General features: G+C 41.0%; 1 protein-coding gene across 2 annotated transcripts; it reads left to right on the top strand.

The window, feature by feature from the left end:
- Nucleotides 1-921: 921 nt before the first annotated feature.
- On the top strand, nucleotides 922-18,276 carry LOC139424601 (metaxin-1-like). 2 transcript variants are annotated; one of them, XM_071176601.1, is made up of 8 exons: nucleotides 922-1,047; nucleotides 10,943-11,012; nucleotides 11,482-11,561; nucleotides 12,416-12,508; nucleotides 13,109-13,291; nucleotides 16,586-16,662; nucleotides 16,780-16,937; nucleotides 17,066-18,276. In XM_071176601.1, the coding sequence occupies exons 1-8, from the start codon at nucleotides 952-954 to the stop codon at nucleotides 17,305-17,307; spliced, it is 999 nt and encodes a 332-aa protein (XP_071032702.1). In that variant the 5' UTR covers nucleotides 922-951; the 3' UTR covers nucleotides 17,308-18,276. The 2 variants fall into 2 exon arrangements, with proteins under 2 accessions (XP_071032702.1, XP_071032712.1); XM_071176611.1 differs by having other exon boundaries at nucleotides 17,069-18,270.
- Nucleotides 18,277-20,923: the final 2,647 nt, after the last annotated feature.

Here is a 20,923-nt window from a genome sequence, read left to right as displayed (position 1 = left end):
TCCTGCTCAGTTTGATGATGTCATGGCTTGTGCATGTCCCTTTGGCACAGGCTCTGCCAGCTGCTGAGCTGAGTTTGTTGCAAAACAGACACAGCATTATTTCCATGTTTAAGAGCTCCGTCGGGGTGGGTTAAAACATTGCCTTTAGGTGGATCATTCTTCCCTGTCTTCTCCTTCTATCAATGCTTACATTGTAGGTAGACCTGTTGACATTAATCTTTAGTGAGTGAAAGAAAGTAAAAGAGAAGCATTTGATATAGATTATACAGTAGTTTCATTCATATTTTATATTCTGCCCTATGGATAGACAGGTTGAGTTCAAAGTTCTTGTTACAGTACCACTCTTAAGAACATATAGAGAGGTATGAATTATCCCTTGCGTGAGTTTTTCATTTTCCACAGATATCAAAGTACAAAAGCCTCTTTAACTGTTAAAGTGAAATATTCCAGCATTAATCTTCCTCAAACACATATTAAAAAGCCATGTATTGGTTTAGAAGAAAAAATAAACTATCCTTATTCAGAACATCTGCTAAATCTATTCTGACATAGACACTGGAAACATTTTCCAGGTCAAAGTCCTGCTCCAAATATTTGGAAAAGACAGTCCGGAGAGTTTACCACAGTTTGTTGGACCAATTTGACCACTGTTTATATAATAATTACAACATTCTGATAAATATTGCACCACAAAAACATAGGGGGAGCACATATGTTGAATTATATTTCTAATGGCAAATGTTGTTGAAAGTTCCATTGTAATAGATAGAATATTGTTAATCATACATAATTTTGATATCAAAGGACTCTATCAATGGGCCGGGGTGGCTAGTTTCAAAAACGTCTCGACAGAACGTTCTTGAAGTCTGGAGTCTAGACAATAAATGTAAACGTTGTCAGTGGCAACGAGAGGTATCACTTCCGAGTGAAAGGTCGTTCAATTATTTCAAGATGGCTGTCCCCTCGCAGATGGCAACCTCTGAGCTGTACTGCTGGGAAGGCGACTGGGGTTTACCGTCTGTCGACACTGAGTGTTTAATTGTATTGGTAAGATATATACTATGATGTAATTCCAGAAATATCAACATTGCAAGATAGCACAGCTTGGCTGCCTTCATATTCAGTTGCAAGCTAATGTCAATGCTCATGACGTTGGCTTGGACATCACATCCCTCACTGACATGGCTATCTATTAGTTGTCTAGCTATTTGTAATAAACATTTCACCGTAACTAACGGTAAGTGTATTTACATGATAGTTAACGTTATATGGGCTGCTACTATGTAATTACAATGCAAGGTGAACATTGTTACATTAGTATCTACGGCTGGCTATCTGGCTAACTTATACCCCTTTCAGACACTTTTTTAAAATTGTCTGAAAGGTTATCAATTGTCGCTATCGACCCGTTACTATAGCGGCGTCCAATGTAAGAAAAGGTTATTAGCTAACGTAGCTAGTTAACGGCAGCTAACTACCAACAACAGTAGCATGCACTGGCACTTTGCAAATACATCTCACAAGAATGTAGATAATCGAATGTACCTAGCTAACTAAATCAATGAAAACAAGGTGTAGGTAAACAGCTGTAAGTACAGTAAACCTTCACTCTGCCTGCCTGTGTGTGTGTCTCAGTGAAGGCTCCTCAGATGAGGACGGGGAGGACCATCCTACTCAGTGAATTTCAGAAAAATACAAATAGTGAAGCATATATACAGTTATCCTTTTTAGATGATAAAACTATACTAGAAATATATTCAAGTCACCAAATGACTGATTTAAAACAGTGTTTTGCAATGAAGTTCTACAGTAGCCTTAACGGCACCCTATAGGGTAGCACCATGGTGTAGGCAGAGGACAGCTATTTTCCATCCTCCTTTGTGTACATTGACTTCAATTTAAACCTTGGAGGCTCATGGTTCTCACTCACTTTCATAGACTTACACAGTAATTATAATGACTTCCGGAGGATGTTCTCCAACCTATCAGACCTCTTGCAGCATGAACTGACATGTTGTCCATCCAATCAAAGGATCAGATAATTAATCTAGTACCGTAAGCATACGCTACAGCTAGCTAGCACTGCAGTGTATAACATTTGGTGAGTAGTTGACTCAGAGAGTATGATAACAGTTTTGAAAAAATGTATTTATTAAAAAATTAAGGGGAAGTAGCAGAGTGAGCGAGAGAGAGCGAGGGTGAGCTAGCTATATTTTTTAGTTAGTTTACCTTTCACTTACTTATCTAGCTAGCTAATGCAGCTAATTTAGCCTACTAAACAACCTGACTCAAACAGAGAGGAATGCTATTTTTATGTTAGCTAGCTAGCTAGCTAAGGCGATCCTAGTCAAGGTAAGCTTTCGGTTGTATTAATTTATTGCCACTGGAGCCCGTCGGTGTAACTGCTAAACTGTTCACTGGACTGTGTGATTGTACACATGGATTGGATTGTGGGTTTACTCATATGTTAGTTCTAGTAGCTATGTTGACTATGACGTTAACTGATATGGTGACAACGATGTAGGCTGTGTAGCGGTTAGTGTAAGCGATTATGGTATGACGGTTTGACATGTAGAGTTTTTTTTTCCTGGTCACAGACCATGTATGAAGGGAAAAGGAGAGAGGAGGAGACCGTGTAGATGCGAAAATGATTTATTCAATGAACATTGTGATGATGCTGTATGGGGCTGCTATGAAAGTGAACTGTGTGTGCTGGAGATCAGGGGTGTATTCATTCCACCGATTTCTGTTGCAAAATGTTTCTTAAACGGAATGAAACGGGGATGGACCTACCGGAATTTGTCAAATAGAAACTGTTTGGACTTATGATTAAACCCCAGATCAGCTAGATACAGGCAAGATTGTTCCAGCCGGTATTGAATGTGTCACTGTCTGTCACCTCGAGTACTCCAATTTGTCTCTCAGCCTGTGCACCTACATTTAACACTTTAATTTGTAGTCTAGGTTGTAGCAACGATGGGTATAGGGCACATTTTTGTATCATGTAGAAGCCTAAACCTATCAATGTTACATTGAGCTGGGTGAATGGAATGGTAATGACAGTCATCCAATATGCTGTAATAGAAATGGCCATGTTCATAAAAAATATAAAAAAAGTCCTCCCTAATCCTAAACTGCACCGACCACCACTGGTGTGAGTGTTTTTGGTTTTACTATCCTTGTGGGGACATTTTGTCAGTCCCCACAAGGAAAATGGCTATTTTAGTATTAGTGGTTAGGGTTACAATTAGGGTTTGGGGTTAAGGTTAGGGAAAATAGGATTTTGAATGGGAATCAATTGTTTAGAAAGGAAAGGATCTAGTCAGTTGTACATCTGAATGCATTCAACTGACCCCACAAGGAGAGTAGAACAAATGTGTGTGTGTGTGTGTTGCCATACAATATTCTGCAACACAGCTATAATAATAGGCCTAGATTCAGAAACAATGGCATTGAAGCAACTAGCTACATGTTGTGACACCCAAAGAATCCTAATAATTATTAGACTGGACTGGACAGTTTATCACCTGTCATCTTGTAGGCTATCCCTAACTACTGGTGCCAAATGTTTGAACGTGACTGATTACCAATCATGAATTATGAACATTACAATCATAATTCATTAATTTATTTTTTGTTTTCCTTTATTTAACTTGGCAAGTCAGTTAAGAACATTCTTATTTTCAATGACGGCCTAGGAACAGTGGGTTAATTGCCTGTTCAGGGGCAGAACGACAGATTTGTACCTTGTCAGCTTGGGGGTTTGAACTTGCAACCTTCCAGTTACTAGTCCAGCGCTCTAAACACTAGGCTACCCTGTCGCCCCGGCAACATAGGAATGCAGCATAGCCTAACATATGATTAACCACACAGATCATGCAGGTGTTCGGCTACCCTCCCAAAGTTATAGCCCTAAAGTTGACAAATGAGGAGGAAGTAATGAAGGAATCTGTTCAGTGTGCAATCTTGGAAGACATCTGGATCGAAGATAAGGCTATTCTTAAGGCTATTGTCTGGTGCCCTTTGTCTTACATGCACCACTCTATACACAGCTTTTAGGGGATCTGGCTTTGTTAGCTAACTCCAAGCCTCTTGCTACAATGCAGCAGAGGCAATTGTAACTGGCTTTAGCTCCCCCCTCAGTTTCTTACAGGAAATTCCAGGTATGTCCATCATGGTACCCATGTATACAGTCGTGGCCAGAGAATGACACAAATATTAATTTCCACAACGTTTGCTGCTTCAGTGTCTTTAGAATAGAGGTCGACCAATTATGATTTTTCAACGCCAATACCGATTTAATGGAGGACCAAAAAAGCCAATACCGATTAATCGGACGATTTTTATTTATTTATTTGTAATAATGACAATTATAACAATACTGAATGAACACTTATTTTAACTTAATATAATACATCAGTTAAATCAAAGTAGCCTCAGGTAATTAATGAAACATGTTCAATTTGGTTTAAATAATGCAAAAACAAAGTGTTGGAGAAGAAAGTAAAAGTGCAATATGTGCTATGTAAGAAAGCTAACGTTTACGTTCCTTGCTCAGAACATGAGAACATATGAAAGCTGGTGGTTCCTTTTAACATTAGTCTTCAATATTCCCAGGTAAGAAGTTTTAGGTTGTAGTTATTATAGGAATTATAGGACTATTTCCCTTTATACCATTTGTATTTCATTAACCTTTGACTATTAGATGTTCTTATAGGCACTTTAGTATTGCCAGTGTAACAGTATAGCTTCCGTCCCTCTCCTCGCTCCTCCCTGGGCTCGAGCCAGCAACAGCCACCATCGAAGCAGTGTTACCCATGCAGAGCAAGGGAAACAACCACCCCAAGGTTCGGAGCGAGTGATGTTTGAAACGGTAGTAGCGCGCGCTAACTAGCTAGCCATTTCACTTCGTTTACACCAGCCTCATTTCGGGAGTTGATAGGCTTGAAGTCATAAACAGCGCAATGCTTGACGCACAACAAAGAGCTGCTGGCAAAACGCACGAAAGTGCTGTTTGAATGAATGTTTTCGCACCTGCTTCTGCCTACTACCGCTCAGTCAGATGCTTGTATGCTCAGTCAGATTATATGCAACGCAGGACACGCTAGATAATATCTAGTAATATCATCAACCATGTGTAGTTAACTAGTGATTATGATTTATTGTTTTTTTTATAAGATAAGTTTAATGCTAGCTTGCAATTTACCTTGGCTTACTGCATTTGCGTAACAGCCAGTCAGTCTCCTTGTGGAGTGCAACGAGAGAGAGGCAGATCGTTATTGCGTTGTACTAGTTAACTGTACGGTTGCAAGACTGGATCCCCCGAGCTGACAAGGTTAAAATCTGTCTTTCTGCCCCTGAACGAGGCAGTTAACCCATCGTTCCTAGGCCGTCATTGAAAATAAGAATGTGTTCTTAACTGACATGCCTAGTTAAATAAAGTTGTTTAATTTTTTTATCAGCAAATCGGCGCCCAAAAATACCGATTTCCGATTGTTATGAAAACTTGAAATCGGCCCTAATTAATCGGCCATTCCGAGTCAATATTTGCTGTTGACCCTTCCTTTTCAAGACCTCTGCAATCCGCCCTGGCATGCTGTCAATTAACTTCTGGGCCACATCCTAACTGATGGCAGCCCATTCTTGCATAATCAATGTTTGGAGTTTGTCAACATTTGTGGGTTTTTGTTTGTCCACCCACCTCTTGAGAATTGACCACAAGTTCTCAATGGGATTAAGGTCTAGGGAGTTTCCTGGCCATGGACCCAAAATATTGATGTTTTGTTCCCCGAGCCACCTAGTTATCACTTTTGCCTTATGGCAAGGTTCTCCATCATGCTGGAAAAGGCATTGTTTGTCACCAAACTGTTCCTGGATGGTTGGGAGAAGTTGCTCCCGGAGGATGTGTTGGTACCATTCTTTATTCATGGCTGTGTTCATGACAATTGTGAGTGAGCCCACTCCCTTGTCTGAGAAGCAACCCCACACATGAATGGTCTCAGGATGATTTACTGTTGGCATGACACAGGACTGATGGTAGCGCTCACCTTGTCTTCTCCGGACAAGCTTTTTTCAGTTCATTTGCATGGCAAAGAGGGACTTTGCAAATAATTACAATTCATATGATCACTCTTCATAACATTCTGGAGTATATGCAAATTGACATCATCCAAACTGAGGCAGCAGACTTTGTGAAAATTAATATTTGTGTCATTCTCAAAACTTTTCGCCACGACTGTACAAACCCCAAAGATTGTGTTGTGTGTATCTGACTGTAAGCAGTGTTTTTGATATAGCTGAACATTCCTCCAATGTAAAACCTAATAATGTTCCATTTGGTGTTCTCTTAATACAAGGCCACCCAAAACATCTAATGTATTTCTGTAAACCACAATATTTCCATTGTGCATGTTCAGTTAAATGACTGATGTGTTCACAAGCCACATATGACAGCTTATATTACCTTGCAGGCTTGATTAAACCAGATTTAAGCATCATAAACTACATTTTCCTCCCTGGCAAATTTTCAGACATTAAACCATTTTTTTAATGTGTGTATTTTGGACCCACCTCTTGCTGGAGGGAACAAGATGTCAAATGTGGTTCTGGAAAGTGACTTTCCTCCCCTGATACTTTTTTGGTGGTTGGAAAATGCACATCTTGCTTGCTTTTAGTTTGTCTCTCAGTGTGGTCTCTGAAACCACAAAGTGGCTACTGAACTGGAGCCATGTTAGTGACACATCATACTCTTGGACAAACTCTTGTCTGGAAATTAGCAATTTCATTCAGAGTTTTCCAGGATGCCCCCCGGGTTTTCAGCTGGGTAGATTTATGTCTGGTGATGTGTCACATTCACAGACCTCATTCTTTCCATTAGTGAACTGGCAAAATGTCACTGCATTTAGGCTAGAGGTCTGTACATTCCACCTATTAGGAAATTGCAAAAGTGAGTAAGAGAACCTTCCAGATTTTTCTTTAAAAATGTTAATTTTTTAAAAATGACAGCATTAGCATATCTACTTGATGGTTACCACTGGATTAGACTATGTTTATAGCGTACGTTATTGCCAATGGCTAGTTATTATCATAGTAAGCATAGTTAATTAGAACATCATGTAAGATATTCATGTTTAGTTAGTAACAGACTGATCCTGAGACTCAGATTTTTCACTTTGAAATATAGGTCAAACAAAAACAATGATTGCAAAGTAAAACAAACCATACAACTCTATGCATAGGGTCTACTTTTAACGATACAAAAAACGATACAAAAACACATTCGCTTGAAGAACAGTGCAGATGCAAAGTTTGGCATACATTTTAAAGTGAAAAATCTGAATCTCAGCATCACTCTTTTACTGTGAAATTGCCCTTAGCCTAACCCTAGTCTAGTGATACCCTTCCACTGGTAGTCTCTTATTTGTAAAAAATTCAGTAGTAGCCTACCATGTCTTTCTGCTACAGGCAAGTGGCATTCATACATATCTAGAAGAGGAGTCTCTCTTTACATTCCTCAGATGAGAAGTGTGTTGCTCTGTTTTATTAAGCAATGATGGAAAAAAATGATTGGCTGTGCAACGTAGGCTAGCACTCAATTACGTGCACCTGTTTGTAGTCTCTCATGCAGAGGAGAGGATGGTGGGGTCTGAATACTTATGTCAGTTTTTTTTTTTTATATATACATTTGCAAACATTTTTAAAGACCTGTATTCACTTTGTCATTATTGGGCATTGTGTGTAGATTTACTTAATCCACTTTAGAATAAGGCTGTAACGTAACAAAATGTGGAAAAAGTCAAGGGGTCTGAATACTTTCCTGAATGCACTGTATAGTATATACACTGAGTGTACAAAACATTAAAAATACCTATTGCGTTTCAGCCCTTTTGCCCTCAGTACAATCTCAATTTGTCGGGGCATGAACTACAAGGTGTCGAAAGTATTCCACAGGGATGCTGGCCCATGTTGACTCCAATGCTTCATACAGTTGTCAAGTTGGCTGGATGTCCTTTAGGTTGGGATCATTCTTGATACATTGGAAACTGTTGTGTGAAAAACCCAGCAGCGTTGCAGTTCATGACACTCTCAAACCGGTGAGCCTGGCACCTACTACCATACCCCATTCATACCCCAAAATCTTTTGTCTTGCCCATTCACCCTCTGAATGGCACACATACACAATTCATGTCTCAAGGCTTAAAAATCATTATTTCACTTATCCCCTTCACTGATTTAAATTGGATTTAACAGGTGACATCAATAAGGGATCATAGCTTTCACCTGGATTCACCTGGTCAGTCTGTCATGGAAAGAGCGGGTGTTCCTTATGTTTTGTGTGTGTTATGGTATGCACAATAATTCATTCAAGATAGGCTTTCACCTAGGCTACATATCTGCATAGGCCTACCAATATATTAGTTATGTCTTTTAGACCTGTAGGGCAGGTATAAATATATGAATTTTATTTTCAGTCTAGCTAGTCTTCGGGTTTACAACCAAAGATAAAAAGTTGAGGAGGAATTTCCTAATAAAGTCGTAGCCATGATGTCAGCCTTTGATGTGTTTAATGACATTTTGGTTGGGTGACTTTGGCCAACTGCAGAGAGAACTTCAGCTTTTCTCCATTCCTCTCTCTTAACTTTCACTGGCTATTCCATTATTGAAGATCTAGTTCTGCCTCCTTGAATGAGTTTTTCTTTCAATCTGAAGTGATATCTGTCCTTCACAGTGGAGCACCAGGCCCAATGTTGATTTTATTGTTGTACATTGTACAATCTAAATAAGCCACGGTTGACTTAATACATATGTCTGCTTGTGATATGATCAGTTTGTCATTATTGTGGGCAGACCCTAAATTACATGATTATATTTAATCTCTGAGGTAAAAGGTATTGAATGAATCTAAATTATTTTATGTGTTATCGGTTTTGATGATTATAGGATACATTAAAGCATTAAGGCCATTCTTAATGCCTTGGGACCAGCTGACAGTGGGTTTGTAAGTACTTGCGGACACTGTTGAAGGAATTACCTCTTCTTTTCCATGAGATTACGTCCCGTCACACCTGTCTGCAAGCACAGTCAGGTCGATCTGTTCAACTCTGCCGAACCACATTTATAGGAATGTCATTTTATGTATGGCTGTCTATCAGCCAGATACAATCATAAATGTTGCTGTGCGCATTTGCCTTGTCAATCTATAGTGCAATGTGTCTTTAGGCTCATTTGTATCAAGTCTGCTGCAATACAACAATTGCTTTGAGATCCATTGAAAGGCATATTAATGCAGTCGATTACTGTTTGCTTATTTCGTTCTGGAATCTGATTTTCCTTGTGAGTGCAGGACACAGTAAGTTGAAATGGACCATTCCATGAATGGTGACCTGGGCCAAGATCGACACGACCTTAAGAAGAAATTTCTTCTTAACTGACATTTTTTTCCATAGCTAGATTTGTGAAGAAAGTCCAGCAAAGTTGCTATTCCTCAAAAATGTTATTGGAAATGTTCTTTCTCTGTTTATTATGTTTCTTCCTTAAGCAAAAAGTTAAGAAGAAATTAGATTCTTGAAAATAAAGTTATTGGATTTGTTCTTAATTCCAAGATAGCTAAACCCTTGTCCTAAACTATGGGCAGTCGGAGAATAAGCTCTTGAAAGCGATTGAACATGTTTAATTCACTCACAAACTTCATCTGAAAGTTTCTGTATGGATTATTTTAAACCCAAGAACATGTTTTAGTAACAGTAATCTCAGTAAGAATTATGCTAACATGATAAATTGGTTGCCTAGCAACAAACATCTTAAGAAGATTCATAAGAAGATATTTGAGAAGTTTGTAAGAAAATCATTAAATCTTAAGATATTGTTGAGGAATTGCACTTACGAACTATCTTATGAACTTGTTTTTTTTTCTTAAAAAGCTTCTTAATTTTTTGTGTAAGGAGTGTTTTGTGAATCTGGGCCCTGATCTTAGTGTGAGAATGTAGACACCTATTCTGTTTCTATTAGGCCTATTGAAGTTTCTCCTACGCAAGCCTCCGGTTACTCCGGTCTTGTACTGCTTTCCTTCTACTTTTTCAATCTCCTTATAGGCTACTCAGGAACAGTTTGTTCCATCACAAGTGGCTCAGCTACCTGCCACTACCTTCCCTTGCCTACGCACACTGCATGCTCCAGGACTCTTTCAGGCAGGGCAGGCTCCACATCCTTTCTTCCCTATTCTCCATCTGAACAGTCTAATGCAAGAAATGCCCCTCTCCCATGGATAAAAATCAGTATTGTGTAATCTACATTGTTACAGCTACAGGTGTTTATGTCCGTCCACAGTGATTAGGGACAGGTTTTTACAAATAATTCATTTGCTATTTTTGCACCTGCGCAGTTTTTCTTTTTCTTCTTCTCCATCCTTTTCAGAAGGCTCAATGTCTCATTCCTAGTGTCAACCTTCGAGTGTTTTATTTTTGGGGCTCCCGAGTGGAGCAGCGGTCTAAGGCACTGCATCTCAGTGCTAGAGGCGCACTACAGACCCTGGTTCGATTCCAGGCTGTATCACAACCGGACGTAGTTGGGAGTCCCATAGGGCAGCGAACAATTGTCCCAGCGTCGCCCGGGTTAGGGTTTGGCCCGGGTAGGCCAGACTTTGCCGTGATGCTAAAGGTTATGGAGTATAGGCTGGTGTCTAGAGTTATGCAGCCTATCCCACAATCATGTTGTTTATATGCTTGCTGTTTGTTTTTACATGCCCTGCATTGGGTCCTAAGGGTCTGCCTTAATTGAGGTGTTCATGCCTCTCTCCCCCTCCCTTTTGTCAGTGCAATTATTTTGGGTCCAGCTTGGATGCTTCCTGGATGCTTTTTTTTATTGTACAAGGCTTTGGAAACTAAGGTATGTTTGGCTCAACATGTTTTAACTCAGCGTTAATCTGTTAATCATCTCCCTTCAGGCTTATGCAAAGTTTGCAGGCGCACCCCTCAAACTTCACAAGATCGGCAACCCCTGGAGAAGTCCCACTGGTAAGATGTCTTGTCTTTAGTTTTTAGGTCCTTTTTTATATTGTTTTGTCTCAACTCGAGAAACATGGCTGCATTAATTTATTTCAGAACTAGGCATATTCTCCTATAATCAAAGGGAACACAGGGAGACTAAGAAATGGAATGGAAGGAAAATGTGCTCTCTATAAAATAGAGATTGCTCCTTCTTTTCACTTTGTTCTTGTTTGTTATTCCTTTCTCTTTTACTACATTATTTCTCCATCTGTATAGTATGTTTTTCTTTATTCTTACTTTCCAGACTTAATGTCTTCCCTCTCTTCACCAATGGCTCTCCTCTGCCTTTTCGCTCTCTTCTTCATCTCTTGATTTTCTCTCTATCCCACTCTCCTGTTCTCTCTCCATCGGTCTGTAATGGTCACATTGACAGTGGCTGTTAATGAGTGACGTTGTGAGGTGCCCATCTTTATGATGCATTTTTCTCCTTTGCTAGGCTCCCTGCCTGCCCTGAAGACCAGCGAGAATGGGAGCCTGTCTCGGCCCAGTGACATCATCATCCACCTCAGGAAACAGGTGACAGAGAGACCGCCTGCTCATGTACAGCACAGTCCTCTACTTTGTCTGAAAGAGCTGCTCCATGCTCTGTTCCACACTTGCTTAAAGTGAATTATGATCCAATTTCCCATTGAAAAAAGCAATGTCTCCTATGATCTTTCCTCCCATCCCCCAAGCTCAATTAAATGCACACTTCAGCTAATGCCCAGATGGAACCCATTATCCAAGATACTAACTGCCCCCTGACTGGTAGGTGGGTTGTGAGCTACTGCAGTAGGGATGTTAGAAACCACAATGCAAAGCAGATTGATAAGTGCTGTTGTGGTGTCAATGTGAGCGAACAGGGAGGAAACCCTGGTGAGATCATCCCAAAGGATTTGACAGTAAAGGGGTAAGGATGGTGGGTTTTCCAGACAAACCTCCCAAAGTCAGTCAAAAACAGCTTATTTTACCCTCCAGAGCAAGGGAGGGAGAGGGAGGTAGAGATATAATCTCTCTAAGATTTCCAGTCATGTTGAGTTCTTGTTGACCCCAGCATGCACCATTTCAGACTGACTGCCCTGCAGTCATGAGGTTAGATGGAAAACACTTGACCCAGAACACCTAGACTGCCAGGAGTCCCTTAAAGGCCTCCACATAGAGGTAGCTTTTCAGTTTTTTCAATGGGTTCCTGGATAACATGGAAAGTGCTAATGGTGTAATCGCGCCAAGGGGGTTCATGGTATTGTTCCAGAAGGGCTTTTAAAACTATTTAGAATACCTGACAACAGCAAGACTGGTTTAAGATGTTGTGGTCCATGAATCCTGTCGGTGATGTTCGTGAAAGGTGATGAAACGCCTGAAGTGTGTTGTGATATGAACCTATCTTTCAGAAATACAATGCCGACTTCGACCTGTCTGCCAAAGAGGGAGCAGACACTCTGGCCTTCATCTCACTCCTGGAGGAAAAACTGATGCCAGCTCTGGTGAGGATCACAGTTACTCAGAGTGAACAAGACAGACAGGGAGGGGGCTGAAGGGAGTGATAGAGAGTGTGTGTGTGGATAGAATGAGTGACGAGGTTGTAGAAGACATTTCTGCAAGAATGAGATGACATGGAAGATGTCACTAGTTGTGCACTACTGACTGGGTTGTGCCACATCACTCCGATTATGGCAAAATTTTATTATAATTTTGTCATTTTATTTTGTCACATAACTGCTTACTGTGTTTTTGTCCTACTTAATCTCGCTTCTCTCTGTCTCGCTAAAAAGATTGTAGGTAATTATACCTGGTGCTTCATTGTGTCCTATAAAGAAATACCTCAAACATTCTTTCCTGTGCCAGCAGAACCGTGTCAACATAGAACAACCTGTGGCTTCCTGCAGCACTTTGAAGTGGGATAAACAGCCACTGCTCTTAATGCCAAAATGTTTAGCTCAACTGCTGTATTTTGTGTCTGTTTGAAAAATCTGAATATCCTAAGGATTCTAATTCATAGTGACTACTATGTCATTACCTCTAGCTTGTTGAAGCCCTTTTGCATCTCTTTCACACTTTTGTGCTTCTCTGTCTTTCTGGTCTAGGTCTATACTCGGTGGATTGACCCTAAGAACTATGTGGAGGTGACTCGGCGTTGGCACGCGGAGCACGCCCCATTCCCCCTGAACTTCTTCCTGCCCGGCAGCATTCAGCGCCAGCAGCTCCAGAGGCTGAGGCTGGTCAGGGGAGACGAAGAGTTGACAGCAGGGGAGGAGGTGGAGAAGGAGGTGAGTTGAGGTGGAGAAGGAGGTGGTAGGGTAGGGTAGGGTAGGGTAGGTACACCCAAAGGCAATTGTTGTTTTAATAGTCTTTCTAAAGAATATTTTATTATGGGGCCCTTTGCAATCAGTCTAGTATGGGGGGAGCATACTGTATTGGTACCATATAATTTATATTGTTTATACAGAATTCTTAATGTAAAAAATAATACTGTGGTGATTTTTTTTTTTAAATGGTATGAAGGAAAAACCTTAGATACATATATTGTTGAGAAAGCATCACTCTGCAAAAATGGCACCTGATACAAAAACATGCAGTCATGCATTGAGGAAGAAATCCATGCTGAAACACCTGTGAACAGTAAAAAGCAATAAACCATTTTTTAAATGAAAAAAGAGGTTCAAGACTATTTCCTGAGTGCCAACCACATGTTTTGGTTTTGAGTTATTGTCCAGTTCGGTCTTGTACAACACACATTTTAAATATACCACTGCTGTTAGCAAGTTAGATTACTACTTTTCATTAAAAACACCTAAAAATGGCCATAAAATTCCAGGTGTGTGTATTGGGATAGGTTATCAACAAACAAAAAAATAATGTGTGAATAGGGCCATTGGGGGTGTTACGCTGTGATTAAACCATGTGCTGAGAGAGGTGTGAACATTGGACTTGCCTCCGTAGCTGAGCTGATGCATGCTTCAGACATCATTGCTCTTCCCTGTGATGACGTAATGGTTTATAGGCTTGCCATGGGAACTCGACTTGTTTCCCAAAGCGCTGGTCCAGGGCAAAGCTTATAGCTTTTAAGCTACATACAGGCTCAGGTCCAGGGTACCTCTTATCAGTCTTGTAATGGTTAAAGATCTGAATATGGATGCGGAAAGCTGACCCTAGACCAGTGTTTTGGTATAACCTCTTGCAGAAGTTAATTTAAGCAATAAGACAGGGGTTGTGGTATATGGCCAATATACCACGGCTATGGGCTGTTCTTATCAGTGGCGGTTCAAGCTTGTATGGCTCCCTGGGTGAGCACCATTCTGCACTAACTGTCATTTTTATTCAGACATTTGGAACAAGAAATAAATAATCATTACATTTAACAACGATATAAATATATATACAAAAATAAGACTCTTAAATATCAAAAAGAAGTAACAAAGACAAATGGAAACAAATTATAGTATATAAATACAAATAAAAAAGAGAATTCAATTATTGCACTATTACCTTATTCCTAACAAAAAACACGCGAATAAAGCTAGAATAAGGGCGCCCACTCCGATTAGGTTAATTGACCCACGGTCCCACACGGTGACATGATATCATTGACGTTATGTGCAAATGAGCGATAGAAAACCGATCGCGCAAATGTCACCATTCGGAATACTTTTTTTTGTTTTTGTGCGAGCGCCCCATGCCCCCGGCAAGATGCCTGGGCGGCTGCCCATAACGATTCTGCCTAAATCCGCCACTGGTTCTTATGCACGACGCTACGCGGAGTGCCTGGACACAGCCCTTAGCAGTGGTATATTGGCCATATAGCACAAACCCCCGAGGTGCCTTATTGCTATTATAAACTGGTTCCCAACGTCATTAGAGCAGTAAAAATAAATGTTTTGTCATATCCGTGGTATACCGTCTCATATACCACAGCTGTCAGCCAATCAGGTGTTTTTACGCTACTGCTACTCTCTGTTTATCATATATGCTTAGTCACTTTAACTATACACTTACAGTGGGGAGAACAAGTATTTGATACACTGCCGATTTTGCAATTATTAGAATCTCACCTTGTGGGGCATCAATGATCATGAGGAAGGTGAGGGATCAGCCCAGAACTACACAACAGGACCTGGTCAATGACCTGAAGAGAGCTGGGACCACAGTCTCAAAGAAAACCATTAGTAACACACTACGCCGTCATGGATTAAAATCCTGCAGCGCACGCAAGGTCCCCTTGCTCAAGCCAGTGCATGTCCAGGCCCGTCTGAAATTTGGCAATGACCATCTGGATGACCCAGAGGAGGAATGGGAGGTCATGTGGTCTGATGAGACCAAAATAGAGCTTTTTGGTCTAAACTCCACTCACCGTGTTTGGAGGAAGAAGAAGGATGGGTACAACCCCAAGAAAACCATTCCAACTGTGAAACATGGAGGTGGAAACATTCTTTGGGTATGCTTTTCTGCAAAGGGGACAGGACGACTGCACCGTATTGAGGAGAGGATGGATGGGGCCATGTATCGCTAGATCTTGGCTAACAACCTCCTTCCCGCATGACAACAATGGGTCTTCCAGCATGACAACAACCCGAAACACACAGCCAGGGCAACTAAGGAGTGGCTCCGTAAGAAGCATCTCAAGGTCCTGGAGTGGCCTAGCCAGTCTCCAGACCTGAACCCAATAGAAAATCTTTGGAGGGAGCTGAAAGTCCGTATTGCCCAGCGACAGCCCCGAAACCTGAAGGATCTGGAGATGGTCTGTATGGAGGAGTGGGCCAAAATCCCTGCTGCAGTGTCTGCAAACCTGGTCAAGAACTACAGGAAACGTATGATCTCTGTAATTGCAAACAAAGGTTTCTGTACCAAATATTAAGTTCTGCTTTTCTGATGTATCAAATACTTATGTCATGCAATGAAAGGCAAATTAATTACTTAAAAATCATACAATGTGATTTTCTGGAATTTTGTTTTTGATTCCGTCTCACAGTTGAAGTGTACCTATGATAAAAATTACAGACCTCTACATGCTTTGTAAGTAGGAAAACCTGCAAAATCAGCAGTGTATCAAATACTTGTTCTCCCCACTGTATGTACATAATACCTCAATTGGGCCGACCAACGAGTGCTCCCGCACATTGGCTAACCGAGCTATCTGCATTGTGTCCCACCACCCACAACCCGCCAACCCCTCTTTTACGCTACTGCTACTCTCTGTTCATCACTTTAACCATATTTACATGTACATACTACCTCAATCAGCCTGACTAACCGGTGTCTGTATGTAGCCTTGCTACTTTTATCGCCTCACTACTGTATATAGCCTGTCTATTTACTGTTGTTTTATTTCTTGACTTACCTATTGTTCACCTAATACCTTTTTTGCACTATTGGTTAGAGCCTGAAAGTAAGCATTTCACTGTAAGGTCTGCACCTGTTGTATTCGGCACATGTGACAGATAAATTTTGACTTGATCAGAATTCAGGACTCGAACCACCCAGTTTATAATAAGGAATATATCATGATTCAAAATGATGTGAGAATTTGGCCTGAGGTCGGTTTGTCAACACCTTTCTCTCTACAGCTGTACCGCGATGCTATGGAGTGTATGAACCTTATCTCGCAGAGGCTGGGCTCAAACAAGTTCTTCTTTGGAGACTCGTAAGTCCACACAGAGAGGTTCTACCTCGACACTAAACTGGGAATTCAGCACCTCAACTTAATTCACTTGCATGGCATCCTTATGTGTCTCTAACTACATGACGCTGTTCCCTCCAGACCTTCATCTCTAGATGCTTTCGTCTTTGGCTACTTGGTGCCCATCCTGAAGATGAAACTGCCCAATGGAAGACTCCAGCAGCACCTCAAGTCACTGGACAACCTGAGCCACTTCTGCTCCAACATTCTGGCGCTCTACTTCCCCAGCGAGGGACGAGGTGTGGGACCACATAACATACTGTACATGCAGTATGACATTGTCTTCAATGATATCTATTATATAACTTGCTATTGTTAACTTTTGAATTCCATGTCTCACACTTTTTCTTGTTTATATTTTGTGCAGAAGGTATCAGTCGCAAGGTGTCTTCCCAGCCTGAAGGGGGTGACGCTGACAACGAGCCTGGTAAGAGGCGCAAGCAGCTGCTGTCAGTCCTAGTGGCCCTGGGCGCCATGTTGAGCTACGCCCTCCTCACCGGCATTGTGGCTATTCAACACGTCCAGCAGGAGGCACTAGACCACCGTTCCCCAGGTCTCAGGTCACTCTCCTCCCACGGGGAAGAGGAGGATGGGGAGGAGGAGGGCTGAGGATGGGGAGGAGGAGACGGCCGCAACTCAAAACTGATCTCCTGTCTCTATTCCTAATTCTTCGTTGACGCTCCCTCATCAGTCTGGAATGACTGGAAAGGTGTTAACCAATATGGCAGAAACTCCAGTTAGCCTTCTAGACTAGGTGGAACGTTTACTCTACTGCTGATGCCTCAACAATCCCTTCAGATCCTGGAGGAGGAGTCAATAGGAAGAAGGGGCAAGGAGTTGGTGTTTGATTGGGCCAAAGCCGTAGACTACGATGAAGAGGAGGAGCAGCACTGTGGGAATATACATTAAGATGCTTCAACATGTACCAAGAGTGCTTCAATGTCTTACTTGGAGAATGTTTGGATGTTTTCTCTGCTTTATTTTGACTGCCATTGCACGATAATCATAGATCCAAATCATGACGTCGCTTTGCTTTTTTCAATTTCCTGGTGCTTTATCTAATCCAACTGATTATACTTTTGTGTGTAAATTATATTATTGAGGGAACAAATCCCAGGTAGCATTTGTGAAAATTGAAATGTTACTGAATTCTTAGTAGCATTAGCACATTCTTTCTGAACACTTGCCAAGATGACCACAATCTCCACCACAGTAAACAGTGTGTGAGGTCTCTAGATGTTTAATAATAATAATTTCAACAGAGGAAATAAAGGGGTGACTTCTTGGTTTATATCCTTTTCATATTATTGCTTGTCAGGCTGAGAACTGTTTTATAATTTTTCACCTACCATGAATTTGAGGGCCAAGCCTGAAGTTTGGGGCATTTAAATGTTTCCGGGCCGATTCAAAATCTTGTGGAAATTGCCCTCCCCGGTGCAATTTGTGCTCAAACAACGTATGCATAATGTGTGCTGTAGTGAAGACTGTGCTGGCCCTATTCCTGCATTACAGCAAGTCAAAGAATCATTCAATACAAGAAACAGTTCAATAAATCACTTTAATGTTCCTATACATCTGCTCTGTGTCTAAAGGCTTCTCCTGCTTTAGGATGATAGGTTACTGTTGACCTCTTCAGCCATACAGGGTTACATTATTGTCTAATTCAGAGTTGCAAGAAAGTCAATGAGTTTATATCTTTCAATTTCTTAAAGGTAGCCTGTTGGAGATAAATTATTTATGCTTTGTAAATTTGTTTTTGCAATGGTTAGTAGAGTTAACCTTATTCAATCTTGTTTTTATGGCAGAACTAATGTTACACACAGGTTGCCACACAGGTTGCCATACACATTACTCCTAAACTTAACCAATCACATTTATATCCTAAACGTAATCTAAACCCTGAACCTGCCTGACCTTAACCAATTGGGATTACTTGGCTAAACTTAACCAAACACATTCAAAGCTACCCTCAGAACCCGATACAATAAATATATGCCAAAATGAGGATGTGGGGTGTAAAGATGATGGTCCCATATTGAGGGGGAACACCTGTAGCATGAATATATACAGTGGGGTAAAAAAGTATTTAGTCAGCCACCAATTGAGCAAGTTCTCCCACTTAAAAAGATGAGAGAGGTCTAAGTTTCATCATAGGTACACTTCAACTATGACAGACAAAATGAGAAGAAGAAAAATGCAGAAAATCACACTGTAGGATTTTTAATGAATTTATTTGCAAATTATGCTGAAAATAAGTTTTTGGTCACCTACAAACAAGCAAGATTTCTGGCTCTCACAGACCTGTAACTTCTTCTATAAGAGGCTCCTCTGTCCTCCACTCGTTACCTGTATTAATGGCACCTGTTTGAACTTGTTATCAGTATAAAAGACACCTGTCCACAACCTCTAACAGTCACACTCCAAACTCCACTATGGCCAAGACCAAAGAGCTGTCAAAGGACACCAGTAACAAAATTGTAGACCTGCACCAGGCTGAGAAGACTGAATCTGCAATAGGTAAGCAGCTTGGTTTGAAGAAATCAACTGTGGGAGCAATTATTAAGAAATGGAAGACATACAAAACCCCTGATAATCTCCCTCGATCTGGGGCTCCACGCGAGATCTCACCCCGTGGGGTCAAAATGATCACAAGGTGAGCAAACATCCCAGAACCACACAGGGGGACCTAGTAAATGACCTGCAGAGAGCTGGGACCAAAGTAACAAAGCCTACCATCAGTAACACACTACGCCGCAGGGACTCAAATCCTGCAGTGACAGACGTGTCCCCCTGCTTAAGCCAGTACATGTCCAGGCCCGTCTGAAGTTTGCTAGAGAGCATTTGGATGATCCAGAAGAAGATTGGGAGAATGTCATATGGTCAGATGAAGCCAAAATAGAACTTTTTGGTAAAAACTCAACTCGTCATGTTTGGAGGACAAAGAATGCTGAGTTCCATCCAAAGAACACCATACCTACTGTGAAGCATGGGGGTGGAAACATCATGCGTTGGGGCTGTTTTTCTGCAAAGGGACCAGGACGACTGATCCGTGTAAAGGAAAGAATGAATGGGGCCATGTATCGTAAGATTTTGAGTGAAAACCTCCTTCCATCTGCAAGGGCATTGAAGAGGAAACGTGGCTGGGTCTTTCAGCATGACAATGATCCCAAACACACCGCCCGGGCAACGAAGGAGTGGCTTCGTAAGAAGCATTTCAAGGTCCTGGAGTGGCCTAGCCAGTCTCCAGATCTCAACCCCATAGAAAATCTTTGGAGGGAGTTGAAGGTCTGTGTTGCCCAGCAACAGCCCCAAAACATCACTGCTCTAGAGGAGATCTGCATGGAGGAATGGGCCAAAATACCAGCAACAGTGTATGAAAACCTTGTGAAGACTTACAGAAAACGTTTGACCTCTGTCATTGCCAACAAAGGGTATATAACAAAGTATTGAGATAAACTTTTGTTATTGACCAAATACTTATTTTCCACCATAATTTGCAAATAAATTCATAGAAAATCCTACAATGAGACTTTCTGGAGAGAAAAATAATCTTATTTTGTCTGTCATAGTTGAAGTGTACCTATGATGAAAATGACAGGCCTCTCTCATCTTTTTAAGTGGGAGAACTTGCACAATTGGTGGCTGACTAAATACTTTTTTGCCCCACTGTATAGCATACAAATGTTATAGCGTGAATAGGAGTTGAAAAACCAAACTGTAAATATATTAATGTGGGTTTTATTTTCATGGTTGAATAAATGGGTCACATACATGCATACTTTAATATTGTGTGGAGGAGATATGTTATTTTGTGTAGTAACTATTGTGATAGGCCTATCAACAGTTCAGGGTATCTGGAACAGGGGTGCTTGGAAAGATGAAAGAGCATGCTGCACCTCATATAACATATTACAACAAATGGATTCATATTTCAGCCTGGGCTCATAGACTACACTATAAATGCAACATGCAAAATTTTACTGACTTACCGTTCATATAAGGAAATCAGTTTGTTTAAATAAATTCAGTATGTCCTAATCAATGGATTTCACATGACTGGGAATACAGATATGTATCCGTTGCGCACAGATACCTTTAAAAACAAAAAAAAACAGTCAGTATCTGGTGTGACCACCATTTGCCTCAACACAGCTTCTTCACATAGTTAATCAGGCTGTTGATTGTGACCTTTGGATTGTTGTCCCACTCCTCTTCAATGGCTGTG

The sequence above is a fragment of the Oncorhynchus clarkii genome, chromosome 2 (assembly GCF_045791955.1).
Source record: "Oncorhynchus clarkii lewisi isolate Uvic-CL-2024 chromosome 2, UVic_Ocla_1.0, whole genome shotgun sequence".
Classification (NCBI taxonomy): domain Eukaryota; kingdom Metazoa; phylum Chordata; class Actinopteri; order Salmoniformes; family Salmonidae; genus Oncorhynchus; species Oncorhynchus clarkii.
This window is presented reverse-complemented; position numbering and strand designations above follow the sequence as displayed.